The sequence below is a fragment of the Ooceraea biroi genome, chromosome 13 (assembly GCF_003672135.1).
Source record: "Ooceraea biroi isolate clonal line C1 chromosome 13, Obir_v5.4, whole genome shotgun sequence".
Lineage (NCBI taxonomy): Eukaryota > Metazoa > Arthropoda > Insecta > Hymenoptera > Formicidae > Ooceraea > Ooceraea biroi.
The window spans coordinates 8806019-8827526 of NC_039518.1; the positions used below are offsets into that span (position 1 = coordinate 8806019).

Here is a 21508-nt window from a genome sequence, read left to right on the forward strand (position 1 = left end):
TTGTTGGATGGATGGATTGGCAACATTGGCAAATGAGTTTTCACAGAGACCTTTATCGACGCGAATTCCGTTTCAATAATAATTATTATTATATAACAATAACCTCGCGGTATGTACATCAACGATATATTACATTCTGAGATATTTTATGCTTGGTAGCTTTGATTCCGACGCGTCTTTTTCTTCTTTTTGCAGCTTCGTTTCTGATTGGAAGAAACGTTATTGCCGTATATGCATGTGCTGATCTGTGCATATGTACACATACGTGTATATATACATACATACATATAAATATATATATATGTTCATACGAGTGTACAATTAAACTATTTTACAATTTGAGTCCTAAGTCAAAAAACTCTAAAGGGGATATTCTCTATCCTACAATTATGAAAACAGTATTAAAAATAAAAAATATTCAACGAATTCTGCTGCACACTTGGTCTGCAAGTAATTCGATCCTCACGTCCACAGGTAACGCGAATCACCAAAAATCCTCCTCACCCTCGAAGTGATCTCAGCTGCATCACCATTATTGTTTTTTTTTACCGAAAAATCGAGAACACCAGGTCAACGTTTCAATATTCACAGCCACGATATTCCATAATAACACATGTCTACATCGACATGTTACATACGTGTGTATCGTATTTTTACGTTTACTTGTGTAAATCCTTTAGGCAACAGTCACAACTACACTGTTACTACATTAAAAATGTGTAGAAATATATTTCCAAAGATTGGAAAGTTTTTTATCAATGTATCATATATGTACTACAATACTTACGTTGTGTGTTAATAGATAATGTATTATGTACATTACTCCTGGGATTGACATAATCAAGATTTTCTACATGACTTTTGAAATTACATAACTCATAAGTCATTGAATTATAAAAGAATTGACGAATTTTGTCCCATAAAAATCAACATTCTTTTTTTTAAAATAGTACATTTTGTAGATTTGTATATAAAACGTTAATATTATGTAATAATAGATGTGTAGTCATGACTATAATATTGCTAGAAGCACCGAATTTGATTTTGGACAATGAATATGTTAAACGTTTATCGCGCCAGGTGCAGTCACCAGAGAAAATATCAAAAATTATATTTCTATGTGGTAAGGCAATTTATATAAATCCTAGTATTTACAGAAAGAACCATTAACTTACGAGGAAGCTTAAGGACTCAAGTGTACAACGTCGTTACTTGCAGCCGATGACGAAGACGATATTTGCGATCTGAGTTGAAGATTCTCACGTTTCAATTGGGTAACTAATTGTTTCAACGCCGTGATTTCTTGTCGTAATTTCTCGTTATCTCGCAGACATTGACCTAGACCTTGATTAGCGGTACGCAGTTCTCCTATATATTCGCACGCCTTTGCCAAGATGCCCCCTTTGCTCTATCTCGCCAAAAGACAAATATCGTTTAAATATAACGAAACGCAGCAAAAATGTAAGATATCAATGTTACTACTCTCGTTTTGTTCACCTGTGTTTCATAATTGGCCTTTCCTTCTCCACTGCCGGCACTGCTAGCTGTGTTACCAGTATTGCATTCGGGGATGATCTTGCCCAACTTTGTGATCCAATTATTTATTTTGTCCCTACGTCGGCGCTCAACTTCATTGTGCGTCGCTCTCCGCCTGTCATCCCTCTGACAAGACAAATCAAGAACTTTTATGTTTCCTTTTGTTCTTGAGGTAAATAGATTAACACTACGTCACATTTGTATGAACCTTCTTCAAGCCAGTGCTACAATTCCTCGGGGTTTCTATCTGCAGCGTGGTTGTCCTTGGTACCAACGATCTCGACGCTTGCGCCGTGGTAAAGACATCATTAGCATTTCCAATAACGTAAAACTGGCCGTTCAATGGAGACGTTAGGACCTGTACAGTATTGTTGCCCGGCTGCGACACCGGCAGTTCTATCTCACTGGCCGACTGAATCGCCGCCGTGCCATTCACTTGGACAACTCGATATGCTAAGGCTTCCTGATAGCGCATCTCATCTTCTCCAATGGCTTCTCCTAGGAGAAGAGGAATACATACGCAAAGTCGAATCGATGTTTACGCACAAGACGCGTCGATCGCGATCGTTATTGCCTACCTTCGCAATCCACGATCTCTGCTTCCTCTATAACGATCCCCGGGCCACCACCGCCGCCGTCCTCGTCCTTCACGACGCTGCAAAAATAAAATGACGCTTTGAACGCGCGGTATATATCGCCTCAGCTTAACCGAGCTACATGCTATGCGTATTACTTCGACGATTGTGTGTGTCGGTCCTACGGCGTAAGTAAGTGCGCACTGTGCACTAAGTGATGATGACCTTGAGGAGACCTCGGGCGAGACGGAAGGGATAGGTGTTTGCAATATCAGGCGGTCGATATTTAACGTAAACGCTACCTGACATCCTGTTGCTCGAGTTGCTGCTCCAAAATGTCCATCCCTCGCCGCCGAAAAAAAAAACGTTTGAATTTGCCAAAATTCACGTGAGCTGGTCACGGGACACGACAACGAGGTCATGTGGTGCACAAGATGGCGGCGCGCATTCGCGCGCACCACCTAGCACTGCGCCGCTAGATGACGATGCATGTGTATCGAGACTAAAACGGTAATAGTAAAGCAGTATATCGTAAGTCGATACGGGAGAAAATTCCTGTTTGCACAGTTTTTGCATATTTGCCGCCCATTTTTAACTACGCGGCTCTAAATTTAAGTAATTTTTATCTGCTTTTCAGCGTTTATCATGTTGCTACAATTTCCGGTCTCGGATATTTGAAACGTATGCGAATAGAAAAGTGAGCGCGTAATCGACAAATTAGTTTCGTTCCAATTTACGCGGGTATTCTTTCGTTTTAATGTTCGGATGGATTCGTTAGCTCTACCATCAACACTTTCGTCATTTTGAGCGTGTCATCAGCCCGAGGACAAAAATCCGTCTCGCGGTGTCTCACGCGTATTATGTCTTCGCATACCGGGATCTCGCACGGGAACGGGAACGTCGTGGGCGTAAAACATCGATAAGTCGTGGACTTTTGTTGTTTGGTCCGAGGAAAAGGCGTGTACAAAGATCTTAGAATTAATTCCCACCGAGAATCACGGTATTTCTTCGGCACTCTTCAAAATGACCAGGTGAGTGGCGCAAGCTATTGTAGGTTATGTCGGCACGCGTAAGTTTTGCGCGAGTAATGTATTAATTTTAATTCTTGCGCTTGTTCTCCCGTTCATTTTTCCAATGGAAACCCCGTAAGAAACATTCGCAACCCCCAGACGATTATTATGTCGTTTACGAAAATCTGTAACAACTACACTGAAGTGAGACGATCCCGCCTTTATTCGCGCGTCGTGCTAATTGCAGGTCGAAAATAGAGTTAGGTGATGTGACACCACACAACATCAAGCAGCTGAAATTGCTCAATCAAGTCGTATTCCCGGTGTCATATAACGAGAAGTTTTACAAGGATGTATTAGAAGCTGGAGAACTTGCCAAACTAGCGTATTACAATGACATAGTGGTATTTATGATTATTTATGTTTGTCGTAGCGTTGCTCAAACTGTGGATACTGTTGGCCGAGAAACACTGACACTGTTCTGTTATTTAATAAAAATTCTATCGCAATTCTCAGGTTGGTGCAGTTTGCTGCCGTGTAGATACCTCGGAAAACTCTAGGCGTTTATATATAATGACATTGGGTTGTCTCTACCCCTACAGGAGATTAGGAATTGGTACCGTCATGGTCCAACATGTTTTAAACTACGTTAACAAAGATGGCAATTTTGACTCTATCTTCCTGTGAGTATAGCTTACAAGTGTAATTGTTTTACTTTTACTGTCTTAAGATATTTGGAAAAGCACGTTTCCTGAAATAATATTTACATGATTTCTTCACAGACATGTTCAAATAAGTAACGAAGGCGCAATTGATTTTTATAAGAAATTTGGATTTGAGATTGTCGAAACTAAAGAGCATTACTATAAAAGAATAGAACCAGCAGATGCACATGTATTACAAAAGACGCTACGCCCTCGAGCAAATCAAACGAATCATCAAAGTGTCAACTAAAGAGGTGCATTGTTCATTAATTTATCTTTCTCTTAATAATTTTAAAGCTATGTTTCGACATGTTTAACATGTGTCAATAAAATGATTTTATATTATAACTCGATGGTGTCATGATCCAATCGATTCCCTTAGCGAGAAGCACAACTTTTTTATATGTATCACTTTTATTGTCCATCAATTTTCTTCTCTACTGCTGGATGTATTTAAAAATTTGTACAGAGTATTTTTTAAGCCATTTTCCTTCTTAAAAAATCGCGACATTAAAAAGATTGCATGCACATATGGAAAATATATATCTATATGAAATGAGAAACGTTGCATTTTACGATTTACTTTACATATTAAAAACTTGGTTGTGTAAAGTATCAGAAGTAGGAGGATGCACGGAAAAAACGTGCAAACGAAACTTTTATACACTATCTAATCGCCGCATATATTATTACATATCGTAAATATAGGATTGTATAAATACGAAATTAAGATACGGTACTGAGAATTGCTATATATAGGACTGCTATATCTTATAGGTGTAGAAGACTCTTGTCCCCTCCGATAATATTCGTAACCAGAAAAACGGGTCCGGGACCTATACTCTAATCGGTTTAGATAAAGTTGCTTTTTTCAATACGACACATCAATATGCAATAACAACAGTAACCAACGTAGTTGATACCGTAGAAAATCGATAGCGTGAAGCATGTTTCTCGTAATGTGCTCAAGTTACAAATAGTTAAGCCGCTGAAAATAATAACGGTGCTCGGCCGCATTCGATATCTGCTGTATAAATACGTATTGCTGCGACCACTGTTGAAGTACGTCTCCATTTACTCTAGATCAACATTTATATTTTATAACAGCTATAGCTTCTCATATTAGTTTACAGTTCCAGTAACTCTTTTATTCTCCTGGCGCAAATGTCCGCGCCCTCCGCCGCTTCCTTCGAAACCTGTAAACGAGAAAGTAGAGTAACTAGTTGAGATAACGAGGGAATTTATTCGCAAGAAAAATTTTACCCGTAAAAGATTGAGGAATCCGTGTGGCAATCCCGGCAATACATCCAATGTAACTCTGTTGCCAAGCAAGCGAAGCTTCCTCGCAAACATTACGCAGTCGTCAAGGCAAGGATCAAGTTGTACCGTCTAGAAATAAAATATAATTGCGTGCAGTGCACGTTCTAAGTGTTATATCGATTATATCAGAAAATTGTAACAGAAATCCAAGCAAGTACCAGCAATTTTATGGGCGGCATGTGAGCTAGCATGTTATCTGAGGCGAGGTAAGGACTCAAGAACGGATCCCGCGGTATTGTGAGTAAAGTAATTTCCTCGGAAGGACTTTTGGCATTCTCTGTATCGAGCTCTCTAATCTCCTTGCTGCTCCTTCTGCCGAAGGACCATCCGAACAGAGACCACGATTTATCACTTTCGCCTGAAATATTACCATCTCTGCTGACACTGCCGTTTTTCGCGAGAGGCGAGGATAAACCGAGGCCGGATTTTTTGTACATATTTAAAAATCTGCTCATAAATTCTTGAGATTCGGCCTGCGCTTTTGGACATTCGGTACCTATTGCATCAACGCATTTTACAAAATATACATTCCGTAAGTAGACATGTATAGATACATATGCACTAATTAATATAGCATTATATAATGGAGTATGCGTACCGTCGACTTCGGTTAAACTGACGGAATTTAGCGTTGAATCGGATGGTAGGGATACTAATTTTTCCGCGTCATTCGCGCCGTCGCCATTCGGGCTCAGAGCTAATGCTATAAGGTCACTTTCGCTCACTTCCGCAAAAGATTCTGTATCCGATTTGGCGCATTCTCCATTTTCATGTTCCCTATTGTTTTTAGAAAGAAATTGAGATTATTCGCTGCACTGTAGAATTCTATATTTTAAAGATAAATCGACACGTGCTGGAGAAATTTTAATTAAAATTCTACCTTGAGGATTTCTTGCTGTCAGATGCCGCATAAGCCTTCAGGCACCGCAGCATGAAACCAAACGGCAATAGCGGATCCGTGAGGCAGAGTAAACGAGAGGGTGACGCGATAAACTCAATGAGCATTGGTGCGTATGCCACGAAAATACCATCTGGTCTCCTTATGTTTAACTGCAGACACTTTAAAGTGGCTCCCAGGTTTAAATTTGCTCCCGCAGAGTCGCCTGTTCAATAAAAAAGGGTCAATCAAATTTTCAAATTTAAACTAAACTACAGTATCGATTATTAAGTAGCCACATAACACGTAGATTGATTCTCATCTTACCGACAAGTATCACTTTTTTCGCCGTACTTCCGAGCAACGTGCTCGCGTGCTTCAACGCCCACGCGTAAGCGTACAATACTTCCTCGAGCGCGCGAGGATAGGGAGCCTCGGGCGCTAAACTATAATCTATGCTCAAAATTGGTACACCGAGCGTCGTGGCCCACTTTCGGAGATACATTTCGTGCGACCGTGATGTCTGCGACACAAATCCGCCGCCGTGACTGTGAATGATCAGTTCATCGCACAGACCGAGCAGTTCACCGCTTATACCTCCAGATCCAACCTGCAACAGAATATTTTATTATTTCATAATTTATTATTATACGACACAGGATGTAGAGTAGAACAATTATTCTACTTACCATTCCTATACGTCGTTTGGAACTGAGCAGTCTCACGTGGATCGGTTTCTTCCCAATGTGACTGTTTGGTATCGGAATTGATACGGTTCCACCGTCGAGAGTGGGTAGGATTAATTCCTCGGGTGGAATGGATATTATTTGATTGATAGCTGACGAAGGATTCATCATGGACAGTATATCTAAAGGCAGACATAGCACGTTTCATTATCTACATGCTTTGCAATTTGATCGATATGAATGCAGTTCCTCATTACTCACCAGATTCATTCAGGAACCAGAATGCTTGGCAAAATGAGATATCGGCGTGCTGAGAGATATTAACAATACGACGTGCCCTTGCCTCCGGATCCAACAGATACTTGACAGAATTGGCGCATCGCCCTAATAGGGTGCCATTGTTATAGTACATTTCACTAAAGGACGCCATGCAAAATGACAGCGCTTTCAACACGTCTTTTAAGCTGTCACAAAACTGGAAAGGACAAATGGCACTTTACCATGATCTTGAACTTGAACAACAAACGTCACAGATCATCACTCGTAAATACCTGAAATCCTAAACATCTGCCGTAGAAGCAATATTGATTAATGTTTTCTGCCTGCGCGAGAAACTCTTGAGCACTGTGGCCCTCCACTGGAAATAACGATAGTTTCCCATCGCCCATCACTTCTGTACTCCACGAATACAGTGTTTTTAACTGTTGCAAACATGTGTACAACGATGCCAGTAACTGGGAACACGCCTCTATTTTCCTAAAAGTCCGAATCAGATGTACAGTCTGGCATTGCGTATCAAATAAGTATACAATACGATAGAGATTTGTTTTGCGGAAGTACTTACTTCACGTGATGGCTCTTTCGGAAAAGCATCGAGTTCTTGTGACAGAACATCTGTCGGCACACTTGGCCCGAGTGCAGGATACACTTGTCGACCAACGACAGGAAGCTTCGGTATCCGTTCGCGGGGGTATCCTCGTCGAAATCAAAGTCCGGCGCGAATTTGGCGATCTCCCGGTAGAGCGGTTGCAACTGGTCGAGGTGATCCAAGATCGCCAAGAGCGCGGCCTTGATCCTGACACCGTTGTCATCCTGGTGGGACGCAAAGTACTCGACGCTGGCGCAGCACACCTCCCGCAACGAGCCCCACTGCAACGGCTCGAAGTCCTCGAACGGTCTGTCGAAGTCATTGCCGAGCGTTGACATCTGAGCGATCGTCCTCCGCAAGCGTTCACTCACGCGTTGTTGGGCGTCAATTTAGAGTAACGCTCACCCCCTCTCCTTCCTGTCAGCGATCAGCTGTGCAAGCGGACCAACGAAACGTATCACATACAACCGTATCACGTATCCTAGATAAGAACTAATCGAATTAGGTTGAATGGCCGAACATAATTGTGTCGCAGGTTAAAGTCCACGTGATATTTGCGTGCGTAAAACGATCGGTGCGTACATGAGTGATGCGTGCCTCTGACTAGGTTAATTCAACGCCTCGCGTCATACTTCACGTCGTAGCGCGCTGTCTCATGTTTCGTGGCGTACTTCACGTCCTCGTTCAGCGCATCCCGATTAACGGCGGCTTGCAAGACAATGGAAACGCGTCACTCAGGCAGCTGCGGGAAATCTAACGGAGCTTTCACGAGGTATCGCACTATACTTGTCGTTTGACATTCGGCGATCGGTTCTGCCACCGCGCCTCCTCGCCGAGAGCCGCGATAATGGAAACGAGAACGCGTTCCAGTTTATAATTACATCTCTCTAGTGCTCGGATCTGTCAAAAAGTTCGGACAAAGTGGGATCTGTGCGATATATGTGACTCGGAAGATGCCTTTCCGGCCGAGAGAAATCGATGATACGAGGATTAGCACGCAGATAAGACTGCGTGACTCACGCAAGTTCATGCGCGATCTTCTTCGTTCGCGTTTTATATAAAAGTTCAAACTATGAAACATGTATGATGAGCTAATGATTTCTCAAGATCTAATTATGTAGATTTCTACATCGAACGTGATAAAACCACCGCATTTATCGTAATAAATGCGTGCTTAACGCGTGAATTTGACATGAAAGTCTGATTTTGATGATGATGCGATGATGATCGTATCTGGATATTCGTTGTGTGTCACAACAGGATTAAATTGAAACGCAAAATTACAATATCCAGTTCACTTTAGCTTCGACGCGTTCACGCGTGCCAGGGACGAAAGTTAAAAAACAAATGACAAGATATTATATTAACCAATAAAAATACAGTTTTCGCAACTCTTTAAGTTTATAGTCACATGATGTATATATCTATAAACACACTGCGCATGTCGAATTACGAACATCGCATCGACGCAACTTTATGTTGCACAAGACGTCATAGATGTGTTATTATGAACTCGATAATTCGATATAAGGTAAACAAAAATAACCAGTTATCAGATCTCGAACTCGAATGCTCCAATAAAAAGTGGATAATGAGGAGTGACACGTTACAACGAACTTTACATAATAAATTATTAATAAAGCAAGATCTTGACACAGTTTACGCTAAACACATTTAATTTAGCGATCTGCTGCTTTCCTCCCTTTTAATTTGTAATCTTACGGGACACAAACATTTCTACGTTGTATTTTTTTCTCCATTACGTATTCATTCTTATGAAATAAATAATACACAGATTGAACGCATAGAAATTAAATTATTTTAAATACAATACAGGCGATCGCTAGAAGATTCAAAGAAAGAATAAGCGTACGTACCAGGAGCAAAAATCGCTCGGTATTCGACGACCGCGTCAGGAGCGATGCGTACGATCGATGATCGTTTTGTCGCGCGACTACTTACTTCCTCCAACGCGCGACTACTGCAAATGTGACACACGCTCCACGCGCTCAGTGTCAGCGCCGTTATCACCGTCGTGCTCATCACCGTGGCCACCACCGTCATCGTCGTCGGCGCGCAAGAAGAAGAATCACATTAAAAACAATGACGTAAAAAATGGAACGAAAAAAAAGAGACAAAAGGCGCTGCCTAATCACGGGAGGAAAAGTAAAAAAAAGACACGAGCGTAATGTCACGACTGCGCGCAGCGGACGATGATCGAGATTCGAGATACGCGCGATAACGCGCATAGGTTAGCTATCGTATCGATAAATTTCAAATATTTGAAAGGTCGATCGCGGGCGCAATGGTGGATCTGATGGACTCGATTGGCCGTGGACGTCGACGTTGCAGCACGTATGTACGACCTCGGTTCTTTATAATTTATTTATTGATAAGTAAAATTACATATATCCACAAACACAATACGTTCTTTTCACGGGGTGTAATAATAATGCGTTAAAACTTTGTGAGCGGCGAGGAGAAACACCTGCGAAGGAGAAAGAGGGACGAGAGAGGGTTCGCTTTCGGTCTTTCGACGTTGTCTCCTGCGGTAGTCTCGTGAACAACGGCAAACCGAGGTAATCCCTTTCGCGAGCGCGTGATCACGAACTGGCGTACGTTAAAACGACGATGATGATTATACGACAAACCAGTTTTAGCGTAAAACATGACGCCGATTATTAGCCGTTATCGCCTTCCCCTTCGGAATTGCAATGATTCCGTTATAAAAATATTCAAAAAATTAACATCTTGTATGATACATGATCTGCAACATTGAGATGCCGAGCGTTGCGTATTCGCTCGCAAATTTGCATACATTAACGAGTAAATACATCTGAAAAAAAGGATTACTTACATATTTTTATTACGTGTGTACGAAAAGTTAATTATAAGTTAATTAATTATTCCACGTGCTCAGCAAAAGAAAATCATCCCCTGCATAACTATGTGATTAACATTTTAATGAATGCTACGAATTGCGGATTGCCTCGGATTGTTCACGGGAAAGGAAACAAGATCCTTTGAACGCACGCAGCAGTACTCTTCAGAGGTGGAGTTTTCGACGCCACGATAAAAACCATACTAATCGATTGTTCTTGCGCCACACACGCATCGTCTTTTACCTATATAATATTATTTATACGTATAAATGCGGCGCCCCTCGCGCACGAGAGGACGAATGTTAACATGCGTGTCATGTTAATTTAATGAAAGCTTCGCTTGTCGCGTCAACTCATTTCTGGCAGCGGGAGCGAAGTCGGGTTTTCCAATAGCCGTTATCACGTCGCGCAAAGTTCAACAAAGAGATGTTTTCGGGAGCAGAAATAATGAGGTACGAGGATACGCAATCGCAATCGCGCGCTGCTCGACAATCGTCAGAAGACGGGAGGAATGACACCGAAAAAACTGTAAAAATAAAGTCTAGTTTCAGTTATTATTATACTCTTTCTCCATCTTTGGACCTGCTAATCTCTGGACTGCGACTTGAAGGACGTATATTCTTTGTTTTTCTTCTTCATCTCCTTTTCCTCACGTCTCACACGGCTTTTTAAAAGCTAAGTTTTTTTAGTTACCTCAATATATATATATATATATATATATATATATACTTATTACCTCTTTACAAAAATCAATTCTTAAACTTATATGTATGTATATATATATATTTACGGAGACGACCCGATGCAAATTCACAGTATCTTGAAGCGCACACGCCGACACTTTCTCTCTTTCCGAATTTATTTTTCCTTCCCCGCCACAACCGAAACATGATATGCTCGGGCTACCGGCTAATACTGATACCACCCCGACGTTTTTTCTACAATTAAAGTCATTGAGAGAGCATTGGACCGTTGTCGCCTGCATATGGCGAAATCGCCTCGGTAATGGCAATCGGCAGGCCGATTTACATACATACATACATACATACATATGCGAGATACAGCGTGTCCATGCCTTTCTGCTTAACCGCGTCGCGAAATTTAGTCAACGATATGTGTATGCACGCGTGCCGATCAAATCATCATCACGAACGCAAGCCAATCATAATAGTCGTGCAGCAAAACTATCTTCCCGCGAGAGCAGCTCCGGGGCCCTTGCGGGCCTCTTTAGAAAAATAACAGATCCCTTTACAATCACACGCGCACTCGTGTGAGAGGGCCTTCAGCATCTGTGAATCCGTATCCAGGTCAGGTTTCTTTATATGCGATGTTGTCAATGTTGTTTAACGACTATATACGCTATAGATACATAATGTTTAATTTAATATGTATACATGTATATATATGCATGTGTATATTTCATATATATATATTTTTGTATATATATTTATATATATTATCCGTACGTCGCGCACACACACACACACATATACACATATATAATAGATATTTTATATATATCATTATTGTTAACGCATTGATGCTATCTGTTGTTATTCATATAATCATAGTACATTCACTGGTATAATTGCTATCTTATAATATATCTAAAATAATATTTTTAACATTCAGCGATGTGTTGATTTACGTGTGTGTGCCAGTGTCTCTTGCATCTTGTTGTTCTTGTTCTCGTCGATTATGCACACTCTCTTCTTTCTCTCACCGGAATTGCGTGAAGACAAACGATCGGTGTGTGTGTGTATGTGAGATTCGCGCTAGAGATAGATAGGGAAGGCAGCTGTTTCACGTGCGCTTAAGGTGAATAATACCTAGGGATTTGTTTTTAATCGCCCCCGTAAACCGCGAGCGATTAGCGTGTCGCGCGATACAATCGTAGCAAAACGTGAGCGCAATCGAAGAGGGACCACCTTAGCGAGCAGCCGGGAATGTATGTGTATTCATGCATGAAACATCGTGCGGAACGTCTCACGTGAGAGACGGAGCAGGACTTTAAGCGCTCGATAATGACCGTAGCGATCGCGTATAGACGAGCCGGATCCGTCTCCCTTTCGTTACTCGCCACATCGACACGTCGACCGTAAACGATCCCCGAATGCGCGACGCGAGATGCTTCAACGATGACGGGGTGCTTATGCTCTTGTCACGACAGATGTAAAGACAGCTAAGAAACGTCTGAAACCTCCCAATCTTTCTCAAACGTCGGGAAACACCGTCATCTTTCAGATGGTTTTTTAACTGCCTAGAGACTCTCGTGATGGTTCAACGTTTATCGTTGACCATTGATTGCCGAAGGGACGGTAATGGCTCTGTGGACTGTGGCAAAGTCCACACCGCCGACGCTGAACGCACCGCGTCGCGGTCGCGGCAGTCGCACCGCCACGAGTTCTTCTTACAAATAAGTCCGACGAAAGCGTGTAGCGTGTGTCCGAGGTAAATCAAAGAAGAAGAAGAAGAAGAAGTGCTTCCCCACGCGACCCTGGCGCTAAAGTGCGGGTTACTACCTTTCTTTTTTTCTTTTTCGTTTGACCATATACAAATATATAAGCATTAAACGTGTAATATATTATATCATCATCGTCGTCGTCGTCGTATATAATTAATAATTATATTCCTAAGATAGTTATTGTATGATCGAGCTTCTTTCTTTTTTTCCCCCGAGAACGCAAAACGCGGGAACGAAAGAGAAATGCTTACTTTAACAGCTGCCACTTGTTTTTTTCTCTTTTTCTTAACGCGGTCGAAGGTACTAATGCCACTCAAAAATGATCCCCGCTATACTGTTCCTCTTGTTCGACAGTATCGACGTGGTCTCTGCGATGCGTCGTATGCCTCGGATGAGACCGAACGAAGCTGCCGAACATTCTCCGTACTGACGTTCCTAGTACCCCGACAAAACAGTGGACTTTTGTGTGGAATGATAGAGCATCTTGCTTCCTCGCCGTCATCATCATCATTATCATTATCATTATCATCGTCATCATCATTAACACGAGATACGTCAATGATCCTTAATTTCGTTACGTCTTGAGATTCTTTATCGTCTAGGAGTAGACGTTAAGTACTGAAAAAAGTCACCGAGAGAAACCAGGCAGTGGGAATCGAACGGAGACGGAGAGAAAAAACAGCTGCATCACGAAGGTAAGATACGTGCAACGATGACACGGTATTGTGTGTTCTGATATTTTAAGAGTGCTCGCGTAGCTCGCTCGCGCTCGCTTATTTTAGGATAACGTTAACGAGATTACGCGATTAATCCGAAGTAATTGTATATGCTGCTCCCAGTGACAAGCTACTACGATCGCTATCGCATTTTTTTTCCGTGTAGTACTTAAGCTGCGTTATGTCTTATTGCCATTGATTATCTCCGAAAATATCAGAACCTAAAAATACAGCAAAGAGCGCAACAACGACACACGTTTACCGTACGCGTAAACGCGTTTCTCTATCGTCGCCCGAACGCGTGTGTCCCTCGAGGAGCGAGCGCGGCTGCGAGCATCGATCGCGTCGATCCGCAGGGCGATTCGCGATTCGAGTGCACAACTGTATAGAGAGGCGGAGGAACATCGAGGTAAGTCTAAAAACGACGTGTTTTTTTTTTCTACTTTTACAACATGCTCGCGCTCCTTCCTGCGTTTTTATATCGACATGTATGACAACGTAATGTAAAAACAATGTGTGTATGCGTGAGATACTTCCGAAGATGCCACGTAAAGATTCGCGCTCGCGTATGGCACATAGGTACGTCGAATTCTACGGTTTTTTTTATTCTTTCTTCCCGTAGAATCCGTCTCGTTCTCATTCGGCTCTCCGTCCCTGCTACACAAAGTCTATTTTACACATATTGTCAACCGTTCGCAAAGTTCGATTTGCACCGCGACGCATTCTCCAAATGTGTGCAAACGGACGTGACGTATGCGGCGCCGTCTCGTCAACGTTCAACACCGATCTGCCGATTGCACGAAATTACGTAATTCGCTGAATTTGCGCATTTCCGGGGATACCCGAATCTTCGGAAGAATCTCGGGAGGGGAGTTAGAGATATATATATATATACGCACTATATTTATATATCTTACTCTAACAAAATACTATATGAGATTCTTGAAGAAAACACGCGAGAACGAAGTACGCGGTTGCGACCAGCTTCAAAAATCAAAATTATTACGAATCTCGAGGTGACGACCGAATTATTCCTTCACTTCGAAGTATTTGTATGTAGGATTCTCGTAACCGTTGATCTGCATATTCGCGACGTGCCGCTCCTCGGGTGTGGCCGCCTGATCGACCTCGATAAAGCCCTGCGCGTCAAGAGAGAGTATCAGAGTTGTATTATTCGCGTAATACGACAGTAATATCTTATGGACTTTATTGTCGCGTGACGCACCTGGCTGTGAGGGCTTCTCGCGCTGCGTCTCTTGAACACCGCGACGCCCACAACCGCAGCCGCCATGAGTGCTATGCCAGCGAACGCGAGCGTGAAGTAGACGGATCGACTCTCTCTGTGGTACACCTCTCGCCTCACTGAGTAGCCCTGTAAGAGTAATGAAAATTGAGCGATAATCGCTAATGAAAAAAAGGACCTGCGCGCGCGAGTTCCTCTTCGAGTTCGCATCTTTCTTCACGGTGAAGAAGCAACTGACAAAGCATCAAGTTTGCAATTCGATTGCGTGTAAATCTAAAGTAAATATTGAATAAGCATGAAAAGTTTAAGTAACAATAGCGTCTTATAGACGGGCTTTGCTTGCAATATATATAGATATAGTAAAGTTCCTTACTGGTTCGGAATGAGACACATCGTGAGTCATGCTGTGAGCTGCTCTGATCACACCCTCGTTATGCATGGCGGCGACCGCGGCGGGTTGCTCCGATTGCTGGGGAATATCCTTGATATCGATTGCCGAATTGTTCTCCTCGTGCTGCTCTTGCTCCGTGCGTAGTTCACCGCGCTCCGCCTTGCGTTGTTCCTTGCGCGCTCGCTCCAGCTGTTTCTGATGTTCCTTTTCTGTAAAGTATCAAGTAAAATAAAGCGTGCTTGTTTATTATGTATTTTTGCAAGATCGTCGATTGAAAATTTATCGTAATTTACCTTGTTGTTTGCTAGCGACGTCGGCCTGATACTTGTCGAGAATGGCTGCCTCGGCTTCGCGCGTCATCGCCAACAGCAATCCCGGAGTTTCATCTTTACTCCTGAGGGCCAAAACGTAATCGTCCATAAGACGGCCAATCTTTGCGCTTAGATCTGGATATCTGAACACAAGAAAAGGAAAAGTCAGTCTTTGCGGTCGCGGCGTTCTCGCTTCGCGTTACGCAACGGCCCGCACGTTTAAGACTTACTCCAAGTAAAAGCTCTGTCTATTGAGGTATACGTTACCGTTCCAACATTAAGAGACTCTGATTGGTAATCCTATCGATTTCCGCCAGGTGCTCCAGAGTTGCCGGCTTCTCTCGTTGCGCCTGCTCCAAGCTGCTGTCGAGGAGATGCTTGTAATGGGCGATTGTGTGGTGCCTGTCTTTGTGAAGGGCCCTGAGCAGCTTTTGCAGGCATTTTTGAATGCGGTGCATCTGAATAATATGTACAGAGAGATTATTATGCAAGAAGAATCACGTATTCTTCGCTCGAAAGCTACACCGTGCGAGACTTACGTTCGGCGGAGTCTCATTAAGGGACGCGGTGTAACACGACATAGCTTCCTCGTTTCTCTGCTTAACGGCCTCCTACACACGAGAGAACGAGATAGTTATTAAGATTAGAACTGCTTCTCGAACAGACCAACTCCAGAGTCATGTCAGCTTTCACACGAACCTGCACTCTCTGCTGATGCATCGCACTTAACTGATGCTTCTCCGCCGCACCGCTCTCCTCGAGCGCGGCGACCGTCTCTTGGAATCGCGCGGTCATCCATCGTTTGAAGGCGTCCGCGGCGACGGGGTCGTGTGCCCTGATGTCCTGATATCTCTCCTCGAGGTCACTCCAATCCTTCATCACCTGAAAGCGTTGTAGCACAAAGATTTCGACACCAATGTTCCGCGTCATGATATTCGACTCTCAAAGGCAGACAGAAGGTTCTTCCTCCCGTTTCTCTTTTTGTAAATACAAATTTTAATAATTATACTACTCATCGATCATACCGTATACTTTACATTTGTTGCCTCGTTTCTCCAATTGCGATTAATCGAACTTACTTTCGTCACTTTCTCCTTATGCACCTCCTCGAGCCGCATTTGAGCCTGCTTGTAACTCTGATGCTCGGATCGCGGATCAAAGTGCGTCAGGTAAGGATCGGGAGTGCCTTGCGGTTGAGAAGGTTGCTGTGTGCTCGTACTCATCGGCAGCGGCATCGCCGTCGCTTCCTGCTTCGCTTTCTCAGTCGTGGAAACCGTTGTCGATGGCCGGCTGATTTATGTTACAACAAATTGTAAGGAAACATTAAATTATAGTAAACGCTTCTTCTTACGTTTGCAGGAAGAGATTGATTTGATTTTCACTTTTATTGGAACAAGTGTAAGGTTCAAGTTGAAGGTTCGCATCATTTCCAAGTACCTGGTAGTCGTGTCGTAATCATCGAGATCGTCGTACTCCTCTTCGCTCTCATCTTCGTCAGGTTGTTCGCCGAGTGGGTCATCGAGATCACCGTCGGAGTTGTCCTCATCCTCGGCATCGCCGTCCAGGTCGTCCTCATCTTCGAGATCGTCCTCGTCATCGTCAAGATCGTCGTCCACGCTCTTCGGGATGGGCAGATCGATCGGTTTCTTCGCTTTCACGGTCTCTGCAAAAGCACAAGTGCACTGCGCGTTACTCTCGCCGCATCTTCGGGCGTTTCCATCGTAACATAAGCATGAAGCGATCAATGTGCGATTGATGCGTATTGATTCCGAAAATAACAATTCTCGTGAAATCCTCCAGCGTGCGGCTTGCTCGACGCGATACCTGCATGAAGAGAAAAACAGAGATCGTTTAATTGGCACACGATACAGCTGCAACATCACAGAAATTACGCGAGGATACCTTTCCGCGTTTCTTTCCTTTCCGCGTCGCTAGAAAACGATATATATATAAACAATTCGATTTACGCGTCCGTGAACACACACATACACGCCCACGGCGCGTACATGTGTGTACACAACATGATAGGTGCAATTATTGGAATTCCTGTCTGCGCGCACATTCCAGTATATCGACTGCCATTGTTTGAATAGTAAATGGACGGGATTGGGCTGGCCGCAGATAGCTTCGCGGAATTCTGGCCCATAATCTAAATCAATGCGCGCCGGTGATACAGTGCCGGTATCATCGGGCACTCGGTTATTCATTGATACACTCGGAAAGAACGGCCACCGTGTGCGTCGTAATTCGACAGTTTTGCAGCTGCAACTCGATTGCACCGATAAAGAGATCATGAAACGAATGGCGGAGTGATTTCACAACACAACAGGCATCTACCCCATGAATTAAAAAGACCGATAGAAAACGCTGTTTCGCAAAAGCCGTAAGTTGCATTTTCCGCGAGAGAAAGAGAGAGAGAGAGAGAGAAACGTCAGAAATTAAAGACCGGAAACTCGTTTCCCATTCCGAATATGCTTTAACTGCGTAAAACGCATCTCGTTCTCATTCCGGCTCTCGGCGTTGCGTCTCTCCAGCTTGGAAATTCTAATTTCGGCGGGTTAGAGCGCGACGGAGAAACGGGAGGACGCATCTCGGCTAACTAGGTTCTCGAGATGTGTCTCATTCGCCGAGAATAGATGCTCTGATGAGACGACTTCCGCAAAGGTAGCAGACAAAAGTAGTTCCATATCCCTCCTTCTCTTTTATCTGGGTCACACGGTAGATACGCGGTAACTGCATACGTTGGCAGTTTGTTCGGGAAACGCTTCGTGTCACGATGGTCCATCATAAGAAGCTACGGATTCCTCGCGAGGTTTATCCGGAATCGATGAAGAATTGCCGCAATGGCGAATTGACGAGGTTCCAATGATCGGAAACACGGAGCTATTATCAATTTCATACCGATTTCCCGAAACGTGTAATATCCCAGTTTCACTTGATTTACAGTTTATTTGATGACAATGTTTATGACAGGTTTTATTTCGCAGGAAGGATATCTTTCAAGATATTGTAATTGATTTGGCTTATAAATCTCGTCTCTAGCGTAAATACGTCCAAGTCATGTAACACAAGGATAATAATTTTCGTTACTGGCGTGATACATTACTCAAGAAAAATTCGCTCTCCATATTCGGACAATATGCCACCCCAAAAAACATTACTCACATTAAGAAAAATGATCTATAGGATTCGAGCAACCGCGCGGAACGAGCAAACGGACAGCGATTCCCGTGTGCATTAATCGAGCCCATTTTATATGTTATACGTGGTGTGTAGGGAAGAAAAGTTGCGCAGCGACGCGCCGAAAGCTACGGCGTGTTACGTTGCGCAGTCGTCGGAAACGTCGGCGGCGAACATTATTGATTGCACGAGGGAGAGAGAAGACGAGAGAGGGCTTGCAGCGAGAGCTTGCAGAGGGTGGCACGAGCCACCCGGTGTGCTGGAAGGAGATGGGACGAAGTAGGTGGCACCCCTCGCTTAATATACCCTCTTTGCACCCTCCTACAGTCGCTCCATCTCTCTCTTTCTTTGTTCTTTGCGACAGTCGATTGAAAACGGACAGCGTAAATGCCTGGTATTTCTACCATGGAATAAATACACCGCAAATTCGTTGTAAATATTCATGCTTCTCTTCGGATTTCTTTCTCTAAACATTTTTTCTAGATACGCGTCCCATTGATCGCGTTCCGCTGTATAAAATAACGATATGATAATGCGCGAGATGGTGACGTCGTATCAAAGCGAAAAACGGAAAGCTCGGTGCAAAACCTGGGTGGAGGCTTCGCGTTACCTGTGCGAAATGAACGACGCGGATCAAGTAATCACAAACGCGAAAGCGGGATCGATTCTGCATAATGAATTTAACGTCCAATAAATACCAAGGCGATTTAACGTTTCAGTGTTTGCTTCATCGTAAGATGGGATTGCTTGGCGACCCTTCAAAGCGCAACGTCGAGCGTTCCTGATTAACGTTGAATCTCATCGCGCTTAGAAGCTCCATGCATTTGGACAGAGAGCGGCACGAGACTCGTGCTGAATCTTGAAATAAGATCGCCGCAAGTACTCCCACTTTACGGTAAAACGACCTCGTGCTAAGGAGACGCCGTGCGAGCTCGCGCCTGAAAAGGATGTTACGCGGCATGAGACGTGGACGCAGCGAAACGCTCCCCGATGGAATATGCATGAAGATGAAACGCGGATCGAGTGGTCGGCGTGATTCTCGTGCGGCGATAATCGCTCGTTTCTTCCATTCTTGAATGCGGAAGCGACGTGCCTCGTCCCTCGAGTTCGAGTTCGCCTCCGCCCAACGAGATCCGCGTGTTGCGCGTCTCTGCCGCAAATGAGGTATGAATGAATTGTGATAAAGCGGAGCGTATACGTACGTTACGTACCTTTCAGGTGTTTCGGGCAGCATACAAACTCGACACCGGAGAACAGGGATATGCCGCACGGCAGCAACATCGCGAAGCTACGCAGGTTCATGTTTCGTTCCCGGCAGGTCTCCGCCGCCGTGGCGTTCCATCTGAAATGCAAGTCCAGTCATGTGTACTCAAGAAAGCGCACTTGATCCCTTTTACGCGCGTGATAAACGCTCTCTCGCCCAGCATCGTGATCTTTATCGACCAAAAACCGTGAGATTCATTCGCCTCGACCGACCGTAGTCGAGTTGTATTGCTCGTTAGCAATGTTTACTCGTTAGTCACGAATAATAAAATACATAAACGAAATAACAAAGCGAGAAAAATAACACGATGGTCCATATAATGCGTAACAACAAGAGCGAGAAGACAATCTGCATACTGTAAGTAATAGTGTAATAAAATCATCATATAATTAATAAGACATTTGTCAATGTACGTTGAGAATCAGGATAAAATAATTGGACCAAGAGTCAAGCGTGCCGGTAGTCATCACGAGAACGGAAAGAATGCGCTCAAACTCGCTTCAATCGCTTTGAAGGAATGCCGTGACTCTTGTTGCAACTCTAAATTCACTCGAGAATTAATTGCGTTTGGCGGACGTATTCGCGCGTTCGTTACCTGTGAGATTCCCAGCATTTTGTTTGATTATGAAGATGATCAAAGAGGCAGCCCTCCGGCACGAGAAGTGCGTCACTCTGGAAGGGTCCCTCTGAAAGTAGCAAACAGTACATATTGCAGTAGCACGAATCCAAGGAGAGGCTCGATGAAACTGGCAAAGGTCGCGCATCGCCGGTATTTATTCTTATTCGCTATTTCCGACCGGCAAGGCAATCTTGAATTATATTGCGACGTCAATCGGAGCAAGAATTTGCCGATGACTATTTATATGTCTGTGCGCACATATTGTACAGATATATGAACCGCCTAAAATCAATAGCTACTCTGTGAAGGTCCCTTCAGGTGGGAAATTACGCATCCACCCAAAATAAATGTTGTACACATTTCATGTATTTTAATGTTTTATATTATTTTATTTGCAGAGCATTTCGCACGGGACAAATCTCAACTGCGATTTTAACAACTTCAACGAAATCGTTCGATCAATCTAAAATGAATTTTTCCTAAAACTAACTTGTCACCAGTAGTTTTCAAATGACAAAGGAGATTTCAAAGTGAAAACATTTCTATAAACTAATTTTCAGAGCATAAATAAATAACGATACTCTATTGTTCATTTAAATCCAGATGTATTCGATTTCGAAATCAGAATTTTAATCCTTTCGCGCTTAAAATCAAGTTTCTTGACGCTACTAGAAAGTTTCAGCACAATAATGGTCTCTCGTAAAAGCTTTTTCCAAGGAAAAATTAATGTTGGATTTTTCGGAAAATATCTCTACGATTATATAAAGCTACAGTCACATATTTGTACTCGCAAATATTTCAATCAACAGTGTAGAAAACAGTGGAGAATGCAAGAGGCAGGCAATAAAAATTTCTCGGTAAT

The 21508-nt window shown here is 43.3% G+C and overlaps 4 protein-coding genes and 1 long non-coding RNA gene across 12 annotated transcripts in view; 2 read left to right on the forward strand and 3 right to left on the reverse strand.

The window, feature by feature from the left end:
* Window positions 1-68: 68 nt before the first annotated feature.
* On the reverse strand, window positions 69-2564 carry LOC105286289 (upstream stimulatory factor 2). 2 transcript variants are annotated; one of them, XM_020033929.2, is made up of 5 exons: window positions 2270-2547; window positions 2115-2191; window positions 1745-2034; window positions 1498-1662; window positions 69-1408 (listed from the first exon to the last, which is right to left on the reverse strand). In XM_020033929.2, exons 3-5 carry the CDS (start codon window positions 2009-2011, stop codon window positions 1184-1186), a joined length of 657 nt encoding a protein of 218 aa, XP_019889488.1. In that variant the 5' UTR covers window positions 2012-2034; window positions 2115-2191; window positions 2270-2547; the 3' UTR covers window positions 69-1183. The 2 variants fall into 2 exon arrangements, with proteins under 2 accessions (XP_019889488.1, XP_011349428.1); XM_011351126.3 differs by having other exon boundaries at window positions 70-1408; window positions 2414-2564.
* Window positions 2565-2674: 110 nt separating this feature from the next.
* LOC105286290 (probable N-acetyltransferase san) lies at window positions 2675-4173 on the forward strand. The gene is made up of 4 exons (XM_011351128.3): window positions 2675-3142; window positions 3369-3525; window positions 3638-3804; window positions 3904-4173. The coding sequence occupies exons 1-4, from the start codon at window positions 3135-3137 to the stop codon at window positions 4073-4075; spliced, it is 504 nt and encodes a 167-aa protein (XP_011349430.1). The 5' UTR covers window positions 2675-3134; the 3' UTR covers window positions 4076-4173.
* Window positions 4174-4227: 54 nt separating this feature from the next.
* On the reverse strand, window positions 4228-9805 carry LOC105286291 (hormone-sensitive lipase). 5 transcript variants are annotated; one of them, XM_011351133.3, is made up of 11 exons: window positions 9454-9805; window positions 7553-8007; window positions 7260-7464; window positions 6970-7183; window positions 6712-6890; window positions 6350-6632; window positions 6026-6248; window positions 5744-5922; window positions 5304-5641; window positions 5089-5214; window positions 4228-5021 (listed from the first exon to the last, which is right to left on the reverse strand). In XM_011351133.3, exons 2-11 carry the CDS (start codon window positions 7912-7914, stop codon window positions 4953-4955), a joined length of 2178 nt encoding a protein of 725 aa, XP_011349435.1. In that variant the 5' UTR covers window positions 7915-8007; window positions 9454-9805; the 3' UTR covers window positions 4228-4952. The 5 variants fall into 5 exon arrangements, with proteins under 5 accessions (XP_011349435.1, XP_011349436.1, XP_011349434.1 ...); XM_011351134.3 differs by lacking the exon at window positions 9454-9805 and adding an exon at window positions 8209-9442; XM_011351132.3 differs by lacking the exon at window positions 9454-9805 and adding an exon at window positions 8159-9442.
* A 2195-nt stretch (window positions 9806-12000) lies between these two features.
* Window positions 12001-21508, reverse strand: part of LOC105286298 (amyloid-beta-like protein) — a 29747-nt gene continuing 20239 nt past the window's right edge. Inside the window, exons 5-15 of one of the 3 annotated variants that reach the window (XM_011351153.3) lie at window positions 20623-20713; window positions 19975-20105; window positions 17021-17246; window positions 16663-16873; window positions 16283-16465; window positions 16123-16194; window positions 15851-16041; window positions 15566-15666; window positions 15255-15481; window positions 14864-15010; window positions 12001-14777 (exon numbers count right to left, since the gene is read on the reverse strand). In XM_011351153.3, the coding sequence (XP_011349455.1) occupies window positions 14667-14777; window positions 14864-15010; window positions 15255-15481; window positions 15566-15666; window positions 15851-16041; window positions 16123-16194; window positions 16283-16465; window positions 16663-16873; window positions 17021-17246; window positions 19975-20105; window positions 20623-20713 (1691 nt within the window). In that variant the 3' untranslated portion in view covers window positions 12001-14666. Of the gene's footprint in view, window positions 14778-14863; window positions 15011-15254; window positions 15482-15565; window positions 15727-15850; window positions 16042-16122; window positions 16195-16282; window positions 16466-16662; window positions 16874-17020; window positions 17247-19974; window positions 20106-20622; window positions 20714-21508 lie in introns of all 3 variants that reach the window. The other 2 variants (XM_011351152.3, XM_011351150.3) reach the window with 2 other exon arrangements.
* LOC109611449 lies at window positions 20721-21507 on the forward strand. The gene is made up of 2 exons (XR_002193838.1): window positions 20721-20964; window positions 21045-21507. It is a non-coding gene; the product is annotated as an uncharacterized LOC109611449 (long non-coding RNA).

Excerpts from the sequence above, each read along its gene's own strand:
- LOC105286289 (XM_011351126.3), bottom strand. The coding sequence starts at position 2,454 with ATGGACATTTTGGAGCAGCAACTCGAGCAACAGGATGTCAG. Across the intron at positions 2,035-2,114 it reads AGAGATCGTGGATTGCGAAG|GAGAAGCCATTGGAGAAGAT; the intron begins GTAGGCAATAAC and ends CTCTTCTCCTAG. Across the intron at positions 1,663-1,744 it reads GTAGCACTGGCTTGAAGAAG|AGGGATGACAGGCGGAGAGC; the intron begins GTTCATACAAAT and ends TTGTCTTGTCAG.
- LOC105286290 (XM_011351128.3), top strand. Across the intron at positions 3,526-3,637 it reads CGTATTACAATGACATAGTG|GTTGGTGCAGTTTGCTGCCG; the intron begins GTATTTATGATT and ends CGCAATTCTCAG. Across the intron at positions 3,805-3,903 it reads AATTTTGACTCTATCTTCCT|ACATGTTCAAATAAGTAACG; the intron begins GTGAGTATAGCT and ends ATTTCTTCACAG.
- LOC105286291 (XM_011351133.3), bottom strand. The coding sequence starts at position 7,914 with ATGTCAACGCTCGGCAATGACTTCGACAGACCGTTCGAGGACTTCGAG. Across the intron at positions 6,891-6,969 it reads CTGGTTCCTGAATGAATCTG|ATATACTGTCCATGATGAAT; the intron begins GTGAGTAATGAG and ends GTCTGCCTTTAG. Across the intron at positions 5,215-5,303 it reads TGCCGCCCATAAAATTGCTG|ACGGTACAACTTGATCCTTG; the intron begins GTACTTGCTTGG and ends TTTTATTTCTAG.